Source organism: Typha latifolia, chromosome 6, assembly GCF_019914945.1.
Source record: "Typha latifolia isolate L0001 chromosome 6, TyphaL0001v2, whole genome shotgun sequence".
Lineage (NCBI taxonomy): Eukaryota > Viridiplantae > Streptophyta > Magnoliopsida > Poales > Typhaceae > Typha > Typha latifolia.
In genome coordinates, this window is record NC_133091.1 from 12,270,193 (window position 1) to 12,294,491 (window position 24,299).

Here is a 24,299-nt window from a genome sequence, read left to right on the forward strand (position 1 = left end):
TCGCACTTTTGATGAATAGGCGTATACTAATCCTGATATCAAAAATCTGAAATTGTTTAAATAAACCTAGAGATTGCATTATCTTTTTAGAGAACAAAAAACAGAAAGTGTGTTTGCCACAAATATTCTTCTATTGTTACTACATTGTTTTCTTCATCTCCTCTTGATGACATCTCTCGACAAGGAGGACTTTTCAATCATCTAAATGCTGTTCTTGGTCTCTTCAACTGCCCACTTCAACTATTAAACCACACTACTATGTCTACTCTTGTATTAACTTTGGAGCAACCAAATTATCTTATCTGGAAGAGAACAATGTCAAAATTGCCGGGAAAAAGTAGTTACTTGTCGACCCAAAAGGACATATTAATATGTCCTATGTTCATTGAGGCCCATCTGTACTCCAGTCCTCTCATAGTACATTTGCAATCAAGGCACTTTACAAGCTCCTTGTTCTTATGAATTCATTGCACATTTGTGTCCTTTATCAACTAAATTGCACTGTGTCGTTTATTAACTAAAAAATCCTTCTATTATTGCATGATTATTATTATTATTATTATTTTGACTCCTTTTCCAACTTAGGAGTCTTTTAGCTTCATGTTTTTTTCTTAATAAAAGAACTGCATCTACACATAAATTACAATATGAAATAAAGTTTTTAGACTTCTATTTATATTGCTTTTTTATTTAATACTATAGATCAAACCAATGGGCTCCTCAGAAGGGTATTTTACGAAAATGTAACACAATAAAAGCATTTCTTTTGAATGGATATTATATGTACATAGCTGAAAAGGAGGACTCAATCTATACATATATTAGAAAGAAATAGCACCGCTAATCAAGTTTTTCTTAAAAATAAAAGAAAACCTAGAAAATATATTGAAGATCAGCAACGATTACAAAAAGCACCGCTAACGTCGGCAGTCAAAAGTTTGCCCTAAGATACATTAAAAGTTACAAATGTGGTAAATATTTTTTCAAAAAGTTTAACAAAAACTTTCTACTGTAGCCCACAGTAAATTGTAGGTTGTAATATGCAAAACAAATGAAAAGAACAAAGAGAAAAAAGAAAAGGGACAAGTTGATCATAGGATATAAGATAATACAACCCTTACCATTTGAAACATCTTCAGACAAGATTTCATCATTTCCAATCACATAAAACAGACCTTGCCAGCCACTAAATATCTGGTTATCTCAGCTGCTTTCCTTCACTAACATAAGCAACTAGCCCCCAAATCTGACCCACAAGTCCCCATCCTGTTAGAGTGTTAGCTCTACAGGTACTAAAAAGTTTTCTATCTCAAAATCCTCAACCTTGTTCTTATCTCAAGAATCCAAGATAAAGGTAAATTTTCCATTACAACCCATTCTCTTTTCTTATTTATAATTCGACCCAACTTTTTTGGTTATCTGAATCGACGACTTCTTTTTTCTTTTTCCTACGTAAAACACCCCTTCCGTTCAATTTTCTTTACGGAGACTACAAGTATTCTTTATTTGATACTTTTGCAATGGGTTAAATATGACCCAAGGTGTTCTTTAGATAATAATCGATGGATGAACCGGAAATAACAGAAAAAAGGAGGGGGTAAAATAAAATTTTCTCCTGAGATTAGATTATGGATATAGCTTTGCGTGTCAAGATTTTGCATCCATTCATGTGTGGTGCTTGTCACTTCTTATGAGATACACAAATTAGGAATCCAATGGATTCTTCTTAAGAGCTGTATATTGGTCCCATCATACTTAATTCGTTTTGCTACTAGGAAATCTTTCTTTTTTTCCCTAATAAAAGGAAGCTTCCTAAAATTCCATGGTGAGGATGACATGTTGTTTTATTATTTGCTTCTAATTTGTCACTAGCTTAGTTGATGGAGACCTTGGTAATCAAGTAGAGAAGCAGAATGAGTATGATGATTCTATTGATGTAAGTGCTTACTCACATTGATGTGGATGTATTGAATGCCATCCTATGAGACAATTGTGCACATATATGGAGTTCTAATCTAATATCTGGATTGACTCATAGGAGATACCATATATGTTAGTTTTAGTATAGTAATAAGTGGGTAGAAAACAAAAAGAAAAATTGAAATAGTCTTCATGGCAATTAAGACTTGCAAATAGGAAATAGCTTCTTTCTTCAACCAAAATGAGAGTGAAGCAGCAACAAGTTTATAATTTTCGTGGTTTCATAATTCTAATTTATTTCTTGTGCTTTAAACTTAAGCATTTAAATCTTTGCAAAAATATCAATGTGATTCGTTGTCGCTCTTTTTTTTTCACCATAAACAAGTGATAGATAGCCAAATTGCTCCTATTTCTGTATATATAAGTGAGTAATTAGTTGTTTCGCATTTTTAGTTAATGGCTGACTAACAATTACATCTAAGTGTAAATTACATAGGATAAAAAAATTTTGTTCAAAATATATAAAAGTAAATTAAAATTGTGCCCACAGTAGATATTGCAAGAAGTTTAGTCCCCATGAAATAAGATGATATATGATAATAAATTCTAGTTCTCCTGCACTGTAAAATTTAGATTGGTTATGATTTAAACTAACTCTCCATCTTGGCCCACAGAAAGATATGATATCCTTCCAATGATAATAAGACTAGTGACTAGGAGCCATATGCATAATATGGTAGGAGAAAAGTGAAGCAGAAGAGTGTGGTCAATGTGTTCTTGATGGCCCACCTCAGGAAGAAGGACCACTGGTATTGTGCATAATACTCTCCTTTTGGATTATTTCTCTTGGTAGTAATTTAAAGATAAGTATCATCTTAATGAAAGAAAAAAAAAAAACTAAACATAAGTATCTTGTTTTGTATGCTTTGTAGGAATTTCTCAAGAAGTTGGATGGATTACTAAGACTCCATAAAATGTTATCTGATTCTTGGTGATGCTCTTATATTGATTAGACCCAGGATATTGTTGAAAGGAGAACAGTGACATAAGTGCAAAGGACTAACCTATTTTATTTTGTCAAAGAAAGATACTTCTAATGGAATTTGGGATAGTTTGGTTTTCTTTTTGACCCTACTAGAGATTGTCTCTTGATTTATCTTGATAAGATGTAAAGTTCCAAAAAAATTACATTCTAATTACTAGAAAAAGGAGAGTAACGGGGGCATGATAGTCATTATTGGTTTGCTACCTAAAATCTTTGGCTTTTTAGTTTATCAGTTATGTAACATGATAGCAAAGCCAGTTTTTCTAGAGGTCTTTTGTTCAAACATCATCAACCACTTTTATTCCCTATTTCTAGTATCTAATTTTGTTATCTATCATCCATCAACGTGTGGTATTGGAGGTTGCACATGAGAAAAGACTTGTTAAAGGGCATAATATTTATTATGGGTCTGTTACCTAAAAGCTTAAGTCTTTATATTAATTGGTTATGTAATACAGCAACAAATTAATTAGTTTTTCTATAGGCCATTTGTTCAAACATCGGCGATTACTTTCTATTCCCTATTTTTAGTATCTAATCTGATGCATTGTGGTATATCGCTCGTCTTATTATCTATCATCTATTCACGTGTGGTATTATGATATTTATTGTGAATATGTTATCTAATAGCCTAAGCCTTTGAACTAATTGGTTCTACAACATAGTAACAAATTAGCCAGTTTTTTAAGATGTCATTTGTTCAAACATCGTTAGGCACTGTTATTCTTACTTTCTAGTGCGACCTAAGAAATTTGACATCTTGTTCTCTATTATTTATCTATGTGGAGCATTAAGAGAGCACGTTAAAGAAAGAGTATGATACTTATCATCTATCTCTACCTAATAATTTAAGCTTTTGGGTCTACCAACTATTTATTGGAATGACGAATTATACCCAGATCTTTCCTATTCTAGTGAACAGTTCACATTCGATAATGTTGTAGTTCAAAACTGAGGAAATGTTCAGGTGAACACAATTGTTACACGTTTCATATTCAATGTTCATCATAGATTTGTAGATATTATTGCACATCACTATATTTATCAACCGACCAAGAAGTATATGCTCTCTTACAAACAAAATTATGGCAACGAAGTATTCCATACCTTGTAATTGGCTGAAGAATTTGGCAGCCATTCAAAGGTTGCAAAGCATCGATTTGAGGCTGCATATGATATAGGGTAGAGATTATTTTTATTTAATTCGATCAGATAGATATGATAAATATTTAAATAGGGAAACTAGATGCAGATCTAATGATGCCCCAGTTTAGGCAGTTTAAACTTAGAAGTTTTTTTTTTATTTTTAACTGAGTTTGAGAACGAATCAAATAGCCCAAATGTCTGTAGAAGGGCAAGCAAGACCAGGAAATAGATCTTGAGAGCAGTAAACTTTTTACTTCTTTTGTTTGGGTTTCTGAAAGAAAATAATAATAAATCAGCAAGTTGGATGGACAACTCTACCTCTGCACCTACTTCTTGAATCAGCGGTCCAACATAACATGTGAGCTATGAAAGTTTCATTCATCTCTTTCCTTTTCTTTTCCCCGGTCTCAAATTAATTTCCAGTTAAAATGTTCCATTGTCTCTGCTCAGTAAAAAAAAAAAAATAACTGAAAGACAGAGTGGTATAGTTATTGAATTTGTCTTCCTCTTCACCAGGATTTAGTAAGGTTTCTGACTAAAATAAGTCAAATTTAGTGAGACAAGTCAGCTGTCACCTCATATGTTCCATAGAAAAATATTTTAAACTGTTTTAGCGTTTTACGCTACAAGTAGAGCGCTACAAGATCTCATCTTTTTTTTTTATTCTAATAATCCGGAGCTGCTCCATTTCTTTATACTAGGAGAAACGAGGATTGTGTCAGTTTAATAGCACCAGACAAATCAAATCAATAGACATCGATGGAATTGTAGACACCCAGGAAGAAGTAAACGCTGTGAGATGAGGAAGACGAAGAGGAGAGTCCATGTGGCGGCTTGTTTGTTGGAGCCGTTCTAATAAAGAACGGTACAGTACAAACTCGATGCGAGTAAGAGAGAGAAGAGAAGAGGAGAGAGGGAAAGAGAAGCAAAAAGCCAAATCTTTTTGTCCCTATCTCAATGGGCCAGGGTGACCATGTCATGCTAAGGAGAGCAGCTTATATGGGTCGATCCGTTCCTTTCTCATTACCACCTCCACCACCACCACCACACCCAGCTCCCAATTCTCCTCTCTCCATCCAAGAATAGATTAAGGAAAAATTTGAGGCCTACCTCCGAAGTGGCTGCATGCAAGTTCTTTCTCGAGGTCTAAGTTCATTGTGCTTGGTCGAAAGGGTGGATTTTTTAATGCATTCCTCCCCTTGCATGTGTTAATTTGTTGCCAATTTGGGATCTTCCCACCGTTTTCACATTTGCGTCTGTCTCGAAGTTGGAATTTTGAAGGTGGGTGGTGGGTTTTTTTTAGCCTCATCTCGTTTTGAAGTTGGTCTTGGAATTTGTGATGTGAGATAGGCTACGAAGTTGGAAAGGTTTAATCTATTTTGAGAAAATTACTGGCAATTAGTAAATTATTTGGTTGGTAGCTGACAGGTGGCTTGTCGATCTCTTTACGCTGTGGAGTTTTAAGACTGCAAATTCGTTCACTGCTATTTTTTATTTGGACTGTGATTCTGTTTAAGCGTTGGAACCTTTTATAACATCTGACTGCAAAAAAGTACCCTTCTTCTGGTCATCTTTTTAATGGCTTACTGTTGTTCTGAGTTGCCTTTTTTTTGTTCATCTTTGTTTCTTGATGGGGTCACCTTTCTTAGGATGTTCCCCTTTATCTTCGTTATTTTTTTTTCCTAATGTTCAGGTTTTCTCTTAGATTCCTAAACTTCAGGTAGTACTGTTATACTTCAGATCATTTATATGATAAGAATGCTCTTTTTCTTCTGAAAGGAATCTGATATGTTTTGGAAAGTCCAGATTCGTGATTGTTATTCTCTTTCAGTCATAGGCAAAATCTTTGTAGTTACTTTGGTTTCTGCTGCTGCATTCTCCAGGTAGAATGTTGTAGATCCTCCCCCTAATGTGTAGCTTCTGACTTTGGTCCATTAGAAATCACAGTTCTACGCTTTGGGGGTCCTTAGTTTCAGCTCTCAAAGAGATTCGAGAATTATTTGAATCATTGTGTCTGTTGATTCTTTTGACATATGATTCAAGCCTGTTACATTAAATTGATGTTATATGGACCTACCAGTTGCTGAGTCTTGTTACTAATTTAGAATCTTTTGACCTGAAGTGAGTTAAAAACATTGATCTTGTGTATATAGCTCTTTTTCAGTTCCCTGGACGTTTGAGCTTGAAAACTTTGGGAGTTCATACCTGATTTCATTTTTATTTATTTATATTTTGGTCACATATTTGATTATGGCCTACGTTTCTGGCGGATAACAGGTATATCAAGAACCATTGGAACACCTTTCTGGAAAATCAGTCATCAGTTTCATTGGGAACTCTCAAAATGAATAGAGCTAGAACAATTGCATCGGCTCCAAAAGTGAAGCGTCGCGTTGGTAAGTATGAGCTTGGTCGCACGATTGGGGAAGGAACTTTTGCAAAGGTTCGTTTTGCAAAGAACACTGAAACTGGGGAACCTGTTGCTATCAAGATCCTTGACAAGGAGAAGGTTCTGAAGCACAAATTAGTTGAACAGGTCTTATTCAGATTCTTGTATCATCACAAATCCCTGTTTCACTTTGTTTCTGTATCTTGTTTGTCATCTTATAAGTAGGTTTAGTGAAGTATAAATGATCAAGAAAATCATGTAGCATCTTATCATGAAAACAGGAAAAGTAGCTTACTCCTGTCAAATGGCTGTACTTCATTCTGCACTTGTTTTCCCTATGAGTGAGACCCATTAGGAAGCTATTTGTTATTTCCTCTCATTTAAGTGTTCTTTGGCCAATTTTGCATGGCTGATATTAGATTAGCAGATATGCATCATGAAATATTTTCTTCTCTGGTATTTACTCACCAAAATAGCAATTACAGGCTATAAGTACTTATAAAAGGGCCCGACTGATTGCTCCCTGCGTCCTTCGTAAATTCCTTTAGCTATTGTTTGCCCGTGAGTAGACACATGCTGCACTCTGTTTTTCCATTCTATATAACTTTGATGAACCTAAATAGCTAAACATATAAGTGAGTTTTGAAAAATCTTCTTCTGATATTTCCTAATAATTCTTGTTAGAAGCCTTCTTACTTTATTCTAATTCAACTGCCACTTGAAGCAGCATAGTCAAATGTTTAGAACATTGCTAAAGGCAATGGCCAACACTATCCTTTTTGTCATGAAATAGTGAGGATTATAAGTCAGAGTTAGGAGTTGAGACCTCTTCTCTTAACCCTAAAGTATGTATACAAATTAAAGCTTCAATATTCAGGTAGGCCATCTTTGAAATACAAGCCATACATGTTAGATTATTCTATCTTCTTGTCCTTTTGTGCTATCTCCATATTTCAATTTCTCTGCAAAAAAAATCCATTTTCTTAAAAAATTTATATTACATAATAATAGAAGAATGAATTTATCTAATTTGAAAACTCATATGTGATTTCATCCTCATTTAGTTTTACTTATAGTATGACACTACGTTTAGTTGGCTTTGCTCTAATTTTCATGAGTTTACCATAAAATTAGCTTTAGTAGAAAGTAGAAACTCTTTCCAGTTATCTCTATTATTTGGAGATGCTTAACTGTATGTTTTTCTTTCTAATCTTGAGATAAGAAAGCTCTAAATTATGATGCAGATTAAGCGGGAAATTTCAATTATGAAGTTAATAAAGCATCCTAATGTTGTTCGCCTGCATGAGGTAGTTTCGAACCTTCTCTGTGATAAGTTTTGTTAGAATAGCTGTTATACGGCAAAAAAAAGGCATTAATAATAACTACAGTACTGCAATGTTTTTGGCTGTGATTTGATTGCTCCTTTGTTGCCTGAACTTAAACTGTAATCAACAAGTTAGGTATTTTAGTCTTTTATGTGCCAACCAGTGTTGTAGTCTTTTACTTGCCACCCAGCTGATTTTAGTAGGTTAACATCAGGGTGACAGTTGGTTAGACATGCTATTGTCTTTTGCATATAGATATATATGGTCTACAACCAACTCCAGAATAAGCTCAAAAATTCTGATAAGTGAGCCTTAATGTGCACATTATCTAACTGATTTCATACTTCATAGTTTTATTAGTTTCCTGCTTAGCTTATGCCTTATCTGCTTATACATGCTGGAAACAACTGTCAAAACTGCCAACTTTCTTTTTAGTCCTTATCCTTGAACTTTCCTAGTTCTTTTTAAGAATTGTTTTATGATTAACTGATTTACTTTTTTTTACTAAAAAAATGGCCTTATATTACTCCAAATTCACCTGTTGGATTGGATTTGCCCTAGTTTTCCCCCTTGGGATTCATTTTTCTGGTTCTTGTCAGGTTTTATCCCTTTTCTTCTAAGATACACATCTCTGTGGCGAATGGGGTACGGGACCATTTTCTGATAGGTGAAAGTACAAAATCTATATATTAATGTTTTGGTTTTGTCTAATCATGCTTATTCCTCTATCATAATGCAACTTCTGGAACTATGTGCCATAGATCACATAAGATAAGAGAATTGCATTGGATATAAAATTAAACAGTTTTTAGAGCTGCCATATAGCATCATCTTGATGAAACTAAAAAATGGAGATTGATGTAACTCGTCATTTCTATCATCCTTTGTGCCATGGCTTTGTAACTAATAAGTATCCATTTAGATTCCTGTTCATCAAAATTCCTCTTTCTTTTAGGTGATGGGGAGTAAATCGAAGATATTCATCGTTCTGGAATATGTTACAGGAGGAGAGCTCTTTGACATAATTGTAAGTTGTTGAAATGACAATTAACAATCTCTGTATAACTATTCTTCCATTGTTATTGCTGTGCTCATAAATGTCAGCATTATCTTAGGCTAATCATGGACGCATGAGGGAGGATGAAGCCCGTAGATACTTTCAACAACTAATTAATGCTGTCGACTATTGTCACAGTAGGGGTGTTTATCACCGAGACTTAAAGGTGAAGTCAAACTTTATTTGTTTCTTTTACGTCAAATATGAGGAGATCTTATATTCTATTAACAGTATAGGTGAACGAAACATTTTAATTGTTTGGTGCATTCTTGCAGCCAGAAAATTTACTACTTGATGTGTATGGCACTCTCAAAGTTTCGGACTTCGGTTTAAGTGCTCTATCTCAACAAATAAAGGTAGGCCTTAGATTTATTTCATTTTTCATATAGTTCTTCGATTGTTATGCATGTAAACAACGTTGAAATACTCTTTAACTGTATAGAAAGGATTAGTCTAAGATGCAAAAACGCATTTGGTAAAACATCTTCAACTACGAGACAATGGAGACAGCTGCTGCTAAAATAAGCCTACCCTTTCCTATAGAGTTCTTATTATATAGATACTGTTGGGTCAGTAAAATCTAGATGCTGTAGTTCCTCACTTCTTGGAAGTAATTCTACATAGTACATAGTATATATTTCTTTAGTTGCTGGTTTTAAATCTATATCTTGACTCAGAGATTTGAATTATTCACTCCAGGGTGATGGCTTGCTGCACACTACTTGTGGAACTCCAAATTATGTGGCTCCTGAGGTTGTGTTGGTTGTTAGATGATAAATCATTACCATTTTCTTTGCCATTAATAAAGTTTGTAAACATATGTATTGTATTACTTTATCATTAGGTTCTTGAAGATGGAGGCTATGATGGTGCAACTGCGGACTTGTGGTCATGTGGGGTTATCCTATTTGTGCTGTTAGCAGGATACTTACCTTTTGAGGATGCCAATCTTATGGCCCTGTATAAAAAGGTAAGAACTGGACAACTCTTCCTATTCTTTTTGTTTCTTTGGCTCATCTTTGTTTTGCAACTCATCTTTGTTTTGCAACTTCATCTGCACTTGCAGATTTCAGCAGCTGAGTTCACCTGCCCACCTTGGTTATCCTTTGGTGCCATGAAATTGATAACAAGAATCTTGGATCCTAACCCAGCAACTGTAAGTATAATATTTTTACTATATAACTAGACCCTAGTAGATGATGTGTTGTTAGTTAATGGAATCGCATACAGATTTTTGGAGAACTAATCTTATATCTACTAAAAGTTGAGGAAATGATTTGAATGGCATCTCTCCTTTGATCTTATTGATGAATATAAGTTTGCTCTCCCACTCAGTTCGGAAGTTCCACAACAGGTTTAAAATTTTGGACTTTATATATATATGAAATGGAAATCCATGTTGACAATTAAATCATCTTCATGTAGTAACAGTTTCTTTTATTAGGTTATTATATTGATATGCAAATTCAACTCTGCTTACATGACTTTCCATGATTGATCGCAGCGAATTACTATTCCTGAAATTCTGGAGGATGAATGGTTCAGAAAAGGATATAAAATTCCTGTTTTTGAAAAGAATTATGAAACAAATTTGGATGACATAGATGCTGCTTTCAGAGACCCAGAAGTGAGTAAAAGATGAACAAAATTGAGATTTCAACAAAATTTCTTTTCATTGTTTCAACTATGAGGTTGGTTAGTAGACATGCTTTAGTTTGAAATTGACCAACGGTATTGGTATTTTACTAGGATCACCATGCAAAAGAGAAGACAGAAGATCAACCAGCAGCTATGAATGCATTTGAACTGATTTCACTTTCAAAAGGCCTGAATCTGGAAAACTTGTTTGACATAGAGAAGGTATGAACATACACACCTTTCGTTAGCTGGTGATTTTAATGCCATCTATATGTCTGCTATGGTAAGCTAACCTTGGCTTATTTTCTGAAAGCTAACCTTGGCTTATTTTCTGAGTTCTCGTTTCTTCAGTAACTTATTCTTTTTGTGATTTTATCTCACCATTATTTATCTTAGTTTTGAAGATTAATTTTGTGAATGATAAATCACTGCAATAGGCTAATTAGGATCTTAATTATTATCCAATCATTTTGTAATAGGAGTACAAAAGAGAAACGAGGTTTACATCCAAGTGTACTGCAAAGGAGATCATCAATAAGATTGAAGAAGCCTCAAAACCTCTTGGCTTTGATATTCACAAGAAAAGTTTCAAGGTGTGGTATCTTCAGATACATCTAGATAACCGTTAACTTTTCAGTTTCACATGGCCATGGTCATATATATTCTTAACTCATAACCTTTGCTATGTTAATTTTCTGCAATTTTCAGATGAGACTGGAAAATTTGAAAGCAGGAAGGAAAGGAAATCTAAATGTTTCTACTGAGGTAAGATAAACCATTCGAGTTCTAGAGTAACTAAGGAAATTTAATTATCTGTAATTTATTATTTTGTTCCTTCTGCAAATGTGCAGATATTTCAAATGGCTCCTTCCCTACATATGGTTGAACTCCGGAAAGCAAAAGGAGATACCCTGGAGTTCCAGAAGGTAATCTTTTCCTGAACCCTTTAATTTGTATAGTTCTCACTAAAATAGTGGTCTATCCTTTTTGCGTTGGCGTCCTCATCGTCTCTGTTATCTATTTCAAAGATTAAATGAATCTCTTTTCTCCAATGCAGTTCTACAAAAATCTATCTACCCAGCTAAAGGATGTTGTTTGGAAATCTGAAGAGGACATGCAAGAGAATGTGCCCAATTGATGCAGTGCCAAGATTCTGCATCCCATTTTCGCCATCAAATGTCCCTCTAAATAGTCTCTTACCTTTTCTAGTAGTAGGTCAACAGTATGTAGCCCTCTCAATGTTGAGCTGGGTGCGTTCGCCTTCTTATCATTTGTTTATTTGTTGGACCTCTTTTTCCTACTGTATATATTAGATGAAGCATCTACTCTTTTTCTTTCTTTTTTCCACCTTTTTTGCTTTTTCCCAGTGTTCTGGTGAGCATTGGCTGAGGCATTTGTGTTGTACATGTTTTCCGGGTTGTGTTACATTTTTGGAAATAAAATTCCCAAGTTGTGAACTGTGGCTGTCTGATGTTGTATTTTTATAGTTAGGCACCAATATCTTGCAAAAATTGTTATCAGATTTAGCCACCCAAGCTCACAGGATGGGCTTTAATCTTCGCATTTGCAACAACTTGTATTCTGTGATTTCTTGCAGTAAATGTGAATTATACCTAATGTACATTAATACCGACATTGCAAGGATGGAGCTAGAATTGAAATGCAAAACAAACCTTTTTAGGATGGCTTTATAAGAATGGTTCATATATATTTTTATCAGTTCTCTTGTTTCTTTTTTGTCGAAATGAATCTTCAAGGAACTGACAGGTTGACAGTTTATTTACTCATAATTGAATTTAGATAATGGGTTGCAATGCAACTCCAAGATGCATGATACAACTTAAGTTGACAAAAAACTATTCTTCACCAGTAGCTTCTTTATGTTTTCTTAGCTTCTAATTCCATCCCTTGCAACACTTATGCACTAGCAGCTATTCCTGACTTGGCATTGCTCTCTTCAGCCTCCAACTTCTCCAAACTGCAAGCCTGATAAGTGGTTGTACTTTCCACAATGCTCTTAGTCCATGCAGACATCTTCTTCACTGCTGCTTCATCTGTAAGTTTTAATGTCTCATTACTGAAGTTACTGAATGAAGATAAATAACAAGAAACTAATGGGAGATACTAAAGATGATTGCAGTTTAGATTCAAAGATGCCGACCTAGTCTGGGGACAGTGTGGCCCTGGGGGTGCCTTAGAATCAAAGGTGAATCAAAGGCAGTAGCTAAGTCCTCAGAAGGCACTTTGAGCCAGTCTTTCTCTCCAATTAGATGCACAGATTTCACCTTGATGGGGTCTTTGTAGGCAACATCACAGATCCTTGGGTCTCTAAACTTGCTGCCAGAGATTGAGATGTAGAGTTTTATTGGAGGGTGGTCAGTCAATACCTTGCCCTGTGCTTGATAGCCTATCAGAAGTGCAGCCAGTGTTGATCCCTGAAACAAAGCGAAAAATTTGTGAGTCATGCTTAAATTCATGATATATGATTACTAAATTTTCCAATTATGTCAAAAATGTTCTATTATCATGCTTCATTTACAGTTTAGAAAGAATAATATGCAAACAATTTGCTTCCTTTTACTGGAAAATCTATTTCCTTGAGTCGAACTTATGCTACTAGGGCACATAGAGTAAATCCTCAACTGCGACGCCTAGTAATTTCTTAAAATTAAATAGGCTGTTGTTTCTAAAATGATCTATTATATAACAAATAACACTGATCAATTAACAAAGAAAAATAAATTCTGATGTAATGCATAATATGTACCTGTGAGAAACCAAGCAATCCATGGAAAGGGCCATTCTTTGTCATATAATCACACAAGTAGGAAATGCATTCCTCCAAGTTTGTGTATTCTGTGAAGTCCTGTTAGGCATACCAAAAGAACACAGGTAGTTAAGCAATCAATCTCAAAGGTTAAAGTAAAACAGAAATGCTGCACCAAAAGTTTTACTGAGATATAATAATAGTTCGTCGATTTATAGCTGAACCATTTAGGATTCAAATCGGATAAATAGAACCTACTGATATAGTTACAGTTTTTGACATGCAAAATATCTAGTTTATGCAATCTATAGATAAATATATGTAAATCTACACTAGTTCATTGTTCATATATTATATATGTTAGTAGCAAATCAACAGAATTTGATAAAGAAAGAATAAGAGTCACTAAAATTGAGTTAAAACTCTAAAAACTCTGAGACTCCTAGGCCTAAATAGTTTGTAAGCAGTGAAAGGAAAGATAATTTGCAGCTAAGAGAATTCTTCTATATCTGAAAGCAAATTGGGAATATATCCACCTTATCGAATTGGAACCACTCAAAGTATGGTGGTGGAAATATGCCCTCTATGTCTGATTTCCCTCCTGCAGGAAAAATTCCATCTAAGAAGTCCTGCAGGCCAAACAAATAATAAGAATTTAAAATAAACGTAGCATATATACATACATACATTAGTGAGAGAGAGAGAGAGAGAACGAAGAAAACCATGGTGAAGTCTTGGAAAATTGAGGGATCCCATTTGCTAATTTGCTTCTTCAAGAAGCTCCCACTAGTTCTAAACCCATGAAGGCATAAGATCTTCATCTTCTTCTCCTGCTCCATTCTCTCTCTCTCTATATATATATATCTCTCTAGGTTTTGAAGGAAAAGGCCACAACGGTAAGGATTAAACGAGGCAGATGCATATAAAGGCATCCAACCCAGCGGTAGTTGCAGTAATCAAAGAAATTATGCAGAAAAAAACGTAGAATTTTTTAATTCCAAGTTAGTTGCTACCTACCATTCCAAGTGCAGTGTCGTGAGCCTTTATTGTTCTTAGTTTGACGGGTAAATTTAAATTCAATATAACACGCACTGTTATCCAAGCTTGGTCAGCATCACTCCATTTCTTAGTTGGGAAAAAAAAAAAGACCACACAACAATTGCTCCAGATGAAGGTGAGAAATATCGTCAGTATGTCACTTACTGCTTAGAATATGTGGTCTCCTACTCTACTTCTTGAAAGAAATAAATGTAAATTGATTGAAGAAGATGGAGACATGGAAACAACTAACCCAATAAAGAATTCAATAATCTTGTTTGAATTAGAAAAGAATACCGGAAATATACAGCAAGCATCATGAAGAACGGAAGGACCACAAATATGTTAGGCTGGCTCGTTGACGCCTCCAGACTTATGAATCACCAGACTAATTGACTCGATGAGTAAACTGCTTCAATCATTTCAATACATTCCTTCAATAGTAATTATTTAGTATCATTCAAGTTCCACAACCAAAGACTAGAAAGAGCTCAGAGATATTAGATTCAAAGCTTTCTCACCATGGCAATCACCAGGATACTACTGAGTCGTTTGAACTTGTCAAGAATAGTGCCAAGCACAACTAAACACAAATTATGACAGTTTCACAGTTGAGTAACCAAGAAGATAACAGCACAAAGACAGAGAAATACCAAGAAGCCATCCATGACAAGGCGTTCATTGATCAAATGTGAGACAGAAGAGGAAGAAGGTAAGTACTTACTACAAATAGATCCAATAAAAAACTCAGCAGTCCCAAAAGAAAACAAGCACAACGAATTCACAGATAAGACATACAATAAAAGGAAAAGAGAAGTTCGCCGTTCTCTTGTTTCACAACTACATCTATCCAACAAAGTGAAAAACTAGAGCAGATAAGGGAATGGAGTTGCTCTTTTACTAATCTGCAATGAAGTTTCCTCATCCTTAAAATACATTGAGGCTCACTTTGCCATCATGACCTTAACAAATTCTTCATAATTGATCTGGCCATCACCATCTACATCAGCCTCGCGGATCATCTCATCTACCTCCTCATCAGTCAACTTCTCCCCGAGGTTGGTCATGACATGGCGAAGTTCAGCAGCAGAAATGAAGCCATTCTGGTCCTTGTCAAACACGCGGAAGGCCTCCTTCAGCTCTTCCTCTGAGTCAGTGTCTTTCATCTTGCGGGCCATCAGGTTGAGGAACTCTGGGAAGTCGATGGTACCATTGCCATCCGCATCCACTTCATTGATCATGTCCTGCAGCTCCGCCTCTGTTGGGTTCTGCCCCAGTGAACGCATCACAGTTCCCAGTTCCTTGGTTGTGATGCAACCTGTTGAAGATCCAAAGGATGTTTCTAGTTAACTACATGAAACAAGATTGCGATAACTCCAGTCCAAACTCCAGTCCAAATGACCAATTCCTACTAGCATGCTAATTCCTTCCACTCTCCAGTGTCCAACCAAATATTTGAATATTAACAGAAAAAAGGAAGGACCTAAAGAGTGATATATCTTAATCTATACTGTGCCATAAATACATGTGAAAAAAGTATAGCTTAGAAGTTAATTTCCTTAAGTATGATTAATTTTTTACCAAAGAAAGCCTAAGAAAGTAATTAGATATGAAATATCCACACTCATGCAATGTATGCATACGTTAGTTTAGCAGGAGAAAACTTCGCAAAAATGATATACAACTAGCAAGCTACTTGATGATCATAGTAATGATGAAATTCTTTCACAGTTATGTTTGCTAAATTAAAACTTTGCAATGACAAAGTATAACTAGCAAGGTACTCGCCGGCCATAGTAATGATCAAATTCTTTTCCATTCAAATTATCTAATTTCCTACATTACTATAAGTTTAAGGATCTAAAGCAGTTAGAAAATACTAATCCCATAACCAGAAGGATTTAAGGATCTAGAAACAGCTAGAGAATACTACAGATATTCCATTACCATTACCATAAAGGACCTTTCTTCCAAAGATAATCAATGAGCAACCAAATGTTGTAACATAACAGTCAAATTTCCAGATCTGATATATTAGTCAGTTCATGTGACTTGAGAATCCTAAATAAAGATAAGAAATAATTAAAGTTTGACTCCTTCAACCATCAACCCATATCACTTTCACCCAAAGAAGAAAAAAGAAGACATATACATGATACCGCCGCCGCCCCCCCTTTTGAATTATCTCATCTCATTGTATCACTAAACCCCCTTATTTAGAATTCTGCTAGAATAATAATTAATAAATCGACTAACTAATTAGATGAATAAAAAAAATGTCTTCCGTTCTCTTTCTCTCTCATATTACAAGTGAATTTTGAAGGAATTTGAAAATATCGGTTTAAAGTTCAATATTTGGAAAAGTAGTCACAAATACTACCAAAGAAGATAGAAGAATATAGACAAAAGATGGAGGCATTTTTATTCATCTATTAAATTAGTTAAATTTTTAAGATTATTTCTATCGAAATTTCGAATTTTGATGGATACATTTAAATAGTTTAGGGGTTATGTCTATCCACCTTTTTTTCTTGGGGGTGAAAGTGATATGAAGCAATAATTGAAGAGGGGTTAATATGTAATTAGTCCTAAAGATAATAATACTGCAAGAGGACATATATTATTAACTTCTCAGCAACTAATGTTTAATATCTGTAATAGCAAAGACTAAATATATAAAAAGAACAAGCTTTAACGCAATAATTTGTTCATAGGTAGACAATTTTGGCAGGCAAAAGCAACATTACCTGCAAAACTATGACAAAGCTATCATTTCTATGTGGTGCATATTGCAGTCACTATTCAGCCCACAGCTTAATATTTAAAGACTTTCACATTGCTATATCGGTGACAATCTATTTAGTGGGAAATGGCAAAAAGTCGCATCAACAAGAACATTGAAGACATGAGATGTTCAATCAGAAAGGATTCCCAAAAACAAAATCAGAAAGACTTAAATTGATGATGATGAAGAATAGATCGGAAAAGCATCGGTTATCCACTAGAAAAATCTTATCCATTAATCCACCACAGTATCTCGAGACATCCAAAGTACAGATCTCAAAAGAAAATAAATAAATATCAAAATAAGCAACGAAAAATATTTTCTACCACCCAAGATAAGGGCTATACATAATCCACCAACAAAACTAAAACAAATCGAAGTGGGAATAAGAAATCGATACGGCAACTCCGAGATTTATCCACGATCAATAATTCTTACGAAGAATAAAAAAAAAAACAAAATTAAAAAAAGCTACACGAACCACACGGATCTAGAGAGAAAAGGAGAGAAAAAAAGAGAGAGAGATGAATAAGATGCAAGGAAGAGGAATAAAAACTGACCGTCTCCGTCCTTGTCGAACAAGCTAAAAGCCTCCTTGAACTCGGAGATCTGGTCGTCCGTGAGCTGATCCCCCATGGCTCCTCGGAGACCGTGCACGCAGAGAGAAGGAAGAACAGACGAGGATAGGAGAGAAGAGAAGAGAAGAGAAGAGCCTTCGCTTCGCGTTCAGAAATTCCAGAGCCGATTTATATTGGCGATGAACGCCTTTCCGTTTCACTCGCCGTCCGTTCCTCTATAACGACCGTTACCGTTATCTTCTCGCACATTTCCTAAACTACCCTTGATGAGGAAAAAGAGAATGACGAGTTTATTCATTGGTACAGCTAACCTCGTCTGCCGCTTGCCCGGCCCTCCTCCCCTCCGCCTTATCGGCGTCTTCGTTAGCCGATCTCGAATACCCGACAACGAATAACGTACGGGTTCGGATAAAATAACGCACTATTCATGGACTATTCGTGAGATTCGTGGAGTATTATTTACCCGTTAGATGGCTATCCAACGGGTGTGATCTGCCCTGCGAGGGCCAACGGTGCGACAGCTGACGTCCAATTATTAGGAGCTGGGCCTTTCAATGCTGGGTTGGCCAGTTGCACTTACGTGGGTTACCACATGGCATACGAGGGCATTTTCGTCTTAGGAAAAAGGCATGGCAAATCGGTAACTTTCGGCGCTTCTCCTGTCTGTCGACCTTTTAAATATTCTCGTCGTTTTTTAGTGGGTTGGTGTGATGACGGTTTTGCCCTCGACGCGGTTTGAACGCGGAGAGGGTTCGTAATGGTAAAAGGACAGGAAGGGGAGAGTCGGCACGTTTCGTCCATCGTTTTATCTAGTAAATTTTGTATATAACACCATGGTTTATAATATATCCGCGGTTTATATTAATTAAATTATATAATTATTAAATAGATGAGAAAGTCAACGTTAGATTTGAACTAAGACTGCCAAAATATTATATTAAGTAGAGATATATTATTTTTAAAATAACTAAAATTTTTTTTTTATTTTTAGAATAACCAAGATGCCTTTAGTATGATTTGATTGAGGATATTTTTATAAATTACTTAGTATAGTCAACTCAAAGATTTGATTACGTTTAACTAAATCATCTAACGTAAGATATATTTTGCAAATATATACTAAATTATAAGGTTTAATTTATAAATAATAAAAATTTAAGGTATAAATTATAATTTTATTAAAAGACAGTACGTTACATGCAAGATCTACTGCGTTTATGCTCAATTACCAAATTAACCTCATATTATGACTAGATTGCGTGCAGCTTGTATAGTTGTATCTAGCCATCAATGATTTTTTTAATCTTATAAATTATGAACTCATAGGCTTATTGTAGGTTACATTAAATAGGTCACTCTTCCAAATATAAATTGAACACCTGCGTCAACTTTGAGTTGAAGGGAAATAGATTATGAAAAGCTCAATCATTCGCATCGTGTAAAATCCATAAAATATCAACTCTAATGTCCCGAGAGAATTAAACTCATAATCTTTTAGCCTCCATCAATTAGTTTTTTTAGAATTAATTATATTTATATCTTCTAAATTATTATTATTTTTTGCATACGGTCCTCTCAAATATTTTTATAAAACATATAAATTTTGACCTATTAAAAATATATCAAACACCTCTTTCGCTAGATTTATATTTTTATCCATTCATAAGTTGTCTCGTTGAAGTGATACGAGCTACCGATATATTTAACCTATGTTTTAAAAGAAAATAGAAAAAAAATTTAATTTATCAAACAATTCTTAGTATTTTTAGTTTTCCGTGTACAATGATAATTCATAAGGGCTAAATATAACTAAATTTTTTTATGGGTTGTTTTATGTATAGGTAATGCACTAATTACCTATGAATTATAGACCCAACCATAAAGTGAATCACGATGGCGAATTAAACTAATCTGCATTTGATACATTCTGATGTGATCCCACGCTGCCCGATTTAATCTATACCAGCCAGATCCCAATCAAGCAATGTGATCTGATATCTAATGTTCAATCTTCTTGTCTTCTCACCATATGATTTGGATCTTCCTTTAACAGATCATTTACAAGAAACCCAAATAATGATCATTCATTTAACAATAACGAAACAAATCTAGTTTTAATAAAAATGGTTTGGAACTTTGGATAGTGCTGCAAAGTGAAAGAATGAATGAGTGATTCCGCAAAATTAAAATTAAAAGTTAGGGATGTTGTCACCGTCGATGCTTGACCATATAGTCAAATGCTCGGTTCTCAATCAATAGTAAATTCCCAAGCTCCTGAGCCTGGTCCAAAGTTTATCGGGCCTCCACTGTTAGGCCCATCACTCCTGTAGCATTTCGAACAGGAAAAGTCCACTTGTAGGGAAAAAAATTTCTTTTAGACTTTCGTTACTGTCACAGAAAATGTCAACATATCATCAGCTGTTAAATTATTAGAAAAACTTAGATGTAATATCCATAATATGTAACATTATTAGAAAAGCAACATCTTCCTACAAGTCTTCAGAGCAAGCGGTACCCCAGGGCTGCATGCGAAGAGCTCGACGATCACCTCTCCGACCAAATCCCGGAATATATCGCACTCCAAGCCCACCGCAATCCGCCCCACCTCCCACTTCTCCTCCCACTCCCCGTCCTCCCACACTTCTTCCACGCTCTCCGCCATCGCCTCGCTCCTCCTCCGCGGCGCCCACCTCTTCCTCTTCTCCGCCGCGCCAGATTCTTCCAGATCTTTGTTCCTCGGCAGCCCTTCGATCTCCATCAGAGGGTGGAGCCTGCTCTTCTCCATGGCGATTTCGCTCGTCTTTCTGCAATGCTCATGACCTGCGCCGTGGATGAATTATACGTGGTGTCAGTATTGGATCACCCATGCAGCCAGCGCACAGCTTCATCGACGAATGGAAACCTGGCACGTTAACGTGTGCCCGGTTCTCTCATTCGTTTGATTTAGCTGTTAGCTGTTTCGCTAAAGAATGGAGGCCGACCTAAGAAGAAGACGCCCACGCGAGATGGCTTCACGATCCTCTCATTACTAACGGTCTCGGACGACGCCGACATGGTTCGTTTGTCTGCATCAAAAGTCGTGCTCAATTCTTTTTCGAACCTTCGTAGATATTGCTAAAAGAAGAGTGGGGAGGGGGGATGATTGACAAATACGCCAAAACGAAGAGGTTATTGGTGATATAGGAATAAATATAATGGTGAAAAAAAAATTTAATAAAAAAAGGAGGAAAATTGTTATTTTCTTTCCCGAGAAGGATATGGAAGTAGTTACCACTCTCCGATCTTTTTGATCGAAATCGAGGCGAGGAAATGGCGTCGAGCACCGAGTTGGGACTCGGCTGCTCGGCGTTGTTCACCTCAGACTTCAAATCGGGACCGTCCGATTCGAACCTCCCCTTGCTCGCCTCGTCCGATCTAAGGGCGTCCGACGCCTTGACGCGGATCTCAGCTAGTCGGACGGCCTCGATGATCCGCCGCAGCGTCTTGAGATCCTCGTCGCACTTCTCCAGCGCTCCGAGCAGCTTCCGCCTCTTCTCCGCCGCCGACTCCAGCGGATCTGGCGGCGGCGCTGCCTCCTCCAGGCCCATCAGCCTGGCCACGATCGCGGGCGCGGGTCGGGGGCTGTCCGGCGATATGCCGGCGGTCGATCGCCTGATCTCCTGGGGGATCGTCGGGCTCCGCGGCGTTTCGCACGTGCGAGCTCCAGAGACGGCGAGGTACCCATCCCTCTTCTTTACTTCGTTGTCTTCTTCCGATAGGGATCGCTTCGCCGGCGAAGGTTTCTGTTTTGATGGAGAGATAACAGCCGTCCTCACCCTCTTCGGAGCTGGAAGTAAACAAACGTTAGCCGTGAAATGAAAAGCCGTTAGAGAGCGAGAAAGAGAGAGAGAGAGAGGGAGTTACCGGAGGTGAGTCGTTTGCGAGAGTGGTTGTGGTGGCGCGAGAGGAACTGGAAGATGCCGGACATGCATCCGATGCTCCGCTTGTGACCCCCGTGGCCGTGGCCGTGGCCGGATCCGGATTCAAGGCGGGATGACGGTGTCTGCATCGTTTCCCCGTTTCTCATCTCGTTTCCCCTTTCCCTTCTCTTCTTCTCTTTCTCTCTCTCTCTCTCTCTCTCTCTCTCTCTCTCTTCCTCTGAAGCAGAGAGAGATAAAAGGCGACGTAGTCGGAGAAGAGTGAGAGCAGTGTAGTCTCACTGCAACGCTACCAACTAAACCACACGCGCCAGTGAAATTACGGTCATGCCATTGTTACACATAAGGACACGACGGAGATTCTTTTTGTGATTAAAATACGAGATTGCCACTCAGGTTCTAAGAACAAGGACTCAAGGAGCGGGATAGTTTTACAGACGGTGAGGTGAGGAGGGGGGTAATTTGGGATATATGGTTTCTTAACGGGTTGGACTCTTTGTCGTTTATGATTAAAGATACTACAGTGAAAGGGTAAAAGTGGAGGGAGTAGTAGGACAATGATGACCGATGGAGGGGATCCGGACGAATCCTAAGATAGGGGGGACATCACCACGTGGCATCCTCTTGTAGAACTTTTATGTTATTTTTTGCAATAATTTATTACTATAGATGTTTGCAACGTGGATATAAATAAGGGGACAACTATATTTCATCTCCTCCTCCTCCATCTCCATCGGGCGGTGCTGGTTTCTTTAAAGATATTCTCTATTTTTAATATTTAATTCTAGAAATTAATTTTGTTGAAGTGATGCATTTTTATTTAACTCTACTTTTTAAAATGATGACCAAGTGACACATTCTCGTACAGGAAGACGGGTTCCAGCCATTTTAACTAAAGAGGGCCGAGTTCATTCAAGGTCAGTGTGGGCAAATTCATGGGTGCAGTTGCTTTGTTAGGACGGAATCATTTTAACTAAAGGATGGGAGAGAGAGAGAGAGAGAGAGAGAGAGAGAGAGAGAGAGAGAGAGAGAGATGAAAGCAAAGCAGGATAGGTGTTCTTTTACTTTTGTTGGGCTCTGAGCCATTGTGCGAGAGAAGGGAAGCTAGGAAGAGAGCAGTCCTGTAAAGCTGGTAAGAGAAAGAGAAGAGAAGAGAGAGAGAGAGGGAGGCGTGAACTGTGAAAGGAGACATCATTGATTCATGCATCCACTAGAGACTGGAAAAAAGAAAGAAGAAACGAAGGCAGCAATGGTGGGGGTGGGTAGGAGGGACAAATTTTACTGAGAAACTTTTTTATGCTTTAGGAAAAGAGTCGAAAGACACGTGCTGCTCACGTTGATGCTGGGTGATAGAATGACATGCCAGTCTACGATTGTTACCTCCTCCTCTTATTGGAAATGAGTTGGTCGTCATCCTGTTGATCAATTAATTTGCATTAAAGATATATGTATGTAATAAGTACAATATATGTGAATATAAATAAATGTGTATATTAATTCATATCTCATGTCTGTACGATAACTCAGGATAGAAGCACCTTTTTTTTCCGAGAGAGAGACGATGTTTCCATATTAGTGTAGAGCATTTTTTGATATATCCTAGTCGTGAGTAAGTTTGCCAATTGCTATTTTGTTTGATAATCTCAACGGTATTAGTTTTAACTATGAAATCTCTCTCTCAAAAATAGAGTACCACTGAGATCTCGACATTTTGCTATCTGGTGATGGCATCTCAGTTAGAGCAGTCCAATATATTGCCAGGGAATTAATTCATTGGCAAGTTGTGTGTATAGTTATTACGATAAATTGAGTGATTTGCTGGTCTTATCTGCAAGCACTGGAAGGCATTGAAATGAGCTGCTGCACATAAATGGCAAGTGCATGAATGTAATTCTTGGGTTGAAACCCGAGCAGAGAGCTTAGAAAGCCCTTGTGATGCTCGAGTACTGTGTGCTTTATAACATTTATGGATGAGGTTAAGAGAAAATTATTATTTTTCGTTGCTTAAATGCTACATAGTTCTGGCATTGACCAATATAAACACATGAGTGTACAAAATAGATATCAATTATAAATGTAATGGTGCACACATGACAAAACATCTGAACTTTAGAGTGGTCACAAATAGTAATGGACAAAACCCAGAACTGTGTCTCAACTGCAAGATGGATTAATTGCTTATAAGCCCAGAAGGATCAACTGCTGTCTGCAGCCAATGAATTTGTACTAATTCAACATAGTATGCTGGTTCTGGATGTCTTTTACCTATTTTTACTACCGTAAAAAAATATATGCAGATATGATGGAAGTGGCAAGCATTTGTACAATATACAGAGGAATTGATTTGTGGAGCTAAAGTTTTCTAATAAATGTAGGTTGTTCTGATCATCAGCAATCAGAAGTACCTCAGGCTCATCCAAATCATATGTTTGGACTGTATAACATATGGGCCACAATGCAAAGGTGCTTGAGAGAAGACACTTTGTGGTTTCATGGAGGACTTTTTTCACAGTTTTGCATCCCCAGGACTGAGATGCAGAAGATGGAAGAGCGAAAGTTCGGATTTGCAGGTGCTATCCAATTGTTCTTTTGTTATATATAACTCGAATGGTTGCATTTCTAGATTCTGGGACTAGATTATTGACATCTTGTTTTATTTTAGCATCACTCTGCTACAAGTTCTTGAACTCTACA

At 36.7% G+C, this 24,299-nt stretch overlaps 2 protein-coding genes and 1 pseudogene across 5 annotated transcripts; 1 reads left to right on the forward strand and 2 right to left on the reverse strand.

Annotated features, from left to right (window-relative positions):
* The first annotated feature begins 4,924 nt into the window (after positions 1 to 4,924).
* On the forward strand, positions 4,925 to 11,977 carry LOC140791368 (CBL-interacting protein kinase 32-like). 4 transcript variants are annotated; one of them, XM_073141908.1, is made up of 15 exons: positions 4,925 to 5,255; positions 6,389 to 6,647; positions 7,745 to 7,807; positions 8,781 to 8,852; positions 8,941 to 9,048; positions 9,158 to 9,238; positions 9,582 to 9,635; positions 9,727 to 9,852; positions 9,949 to 10,038; positions 10,387 to 10,509; positions 10,632 to 10,742; positions 11,000 to 11,113; positions 11,229 to 11,285; positions 11,372 to 11,446; positions 11,578 to 11,977. In XM_073141908.1, exons 2-15 carry the CDS (start codon positions 6,456 to 6,458, stop codon positions 11,656 to 11,658), a joined length of 1,347 nt encoding a protein of 448 aa, XP_072998009.1. In that variant the 5' UTR covers positions 4,925 to 5,255; positions 6,389 to 6,455; the 3' UTR covers positions 11,659 to 11,977. The 4 variants fall into 4 exon arrangements, with proteins under 4 accessions (XP_072998009.1, XP_072998008.1, XP_072998006.1 ...); XM_073141907.1 differs by having other exon boundaries at positions 5,137 to 5,392; XM_073141905.1 differs by lacking the exon at positions 4,925 to 5,255 and adding an exon at positions 5,682 to 5,831.
* Positions 11,978 to 12,271: 294 nt separating this feature from the next.
* Positions 12,272 to 17,844, reverse strand: LOC140791369 (uncharacterized; annotated as a pseudogene).
* A 2,197-nt stretch (positions 17,845 to 20,041) lies between these two features.
* On the reverse strand, positions 20,042 to 22,047 carry LOC140790624 (uncharacterized). Its single transcript, XM_073140777.1, has 4 exons — positions 21,592 to 22,047; positions 20,960 to 21,514; positions 20,670 to 20,753; positions 20,042 to 20,508 (listed from the first exon to the last, which is right to left on the reverse strand). Exons 1-4 carry the CDS (start codon positions 21,752 to 21,754, stop codon positions 20,159 to 20,161), a joined length of 1,152 nt encoding a protein of 383 aa, XP_072996878.1. The 5' UTR covers positions 21,755 to 22,047; the 3' UTR covers positions 20,042 to 20,158.
* Positions 22,048 to 24,299: the final 2,252 nt, after the last annotated feature.

Coding starts and splice junctions, on each gene's coding strand:
- LOC140790624 (XM_073140777.1), bottom strand. CDS start 21,754: ATGAGAAACGGGGAAACGATGCAGACACCGTCATCCCGCCTTGAATCC. Junction 20,754..20,959: donor ATCAAAAAGATCGGAGAGTG/GTAACTACTTCC, acceptor CTTTTGATGCAG/ACAAACGAACCATGTCGGCG. Junction 20,509..20,669: donor CGTGGGCGTCTTCTTCTTAG/GTCGGCCTCCAT, acceptor TCCACGGCGCAG/GTCATGAGCATTGCAGAAAG.
- LOC140791368 (XM_073141905.1), top strand. CDS start 5,797: ATGTTCAGGTTTTCTCTTAGATTCCTAAACTTCAG. Junction 9,239..9,581: donor CTCTATCTCAACAAATAAAG/GTAGGCCTTAGA, acceptor TATTCACTCCAG/GGTGATGGCTTGCTGCACAC. Junction 10,743..10,999: donor ACTTGTTTGACATAGAGAAG/GTATGAACATAC, acceptor ATTTTGTAATAG/GAGTACAAAAGAGAAACGAG.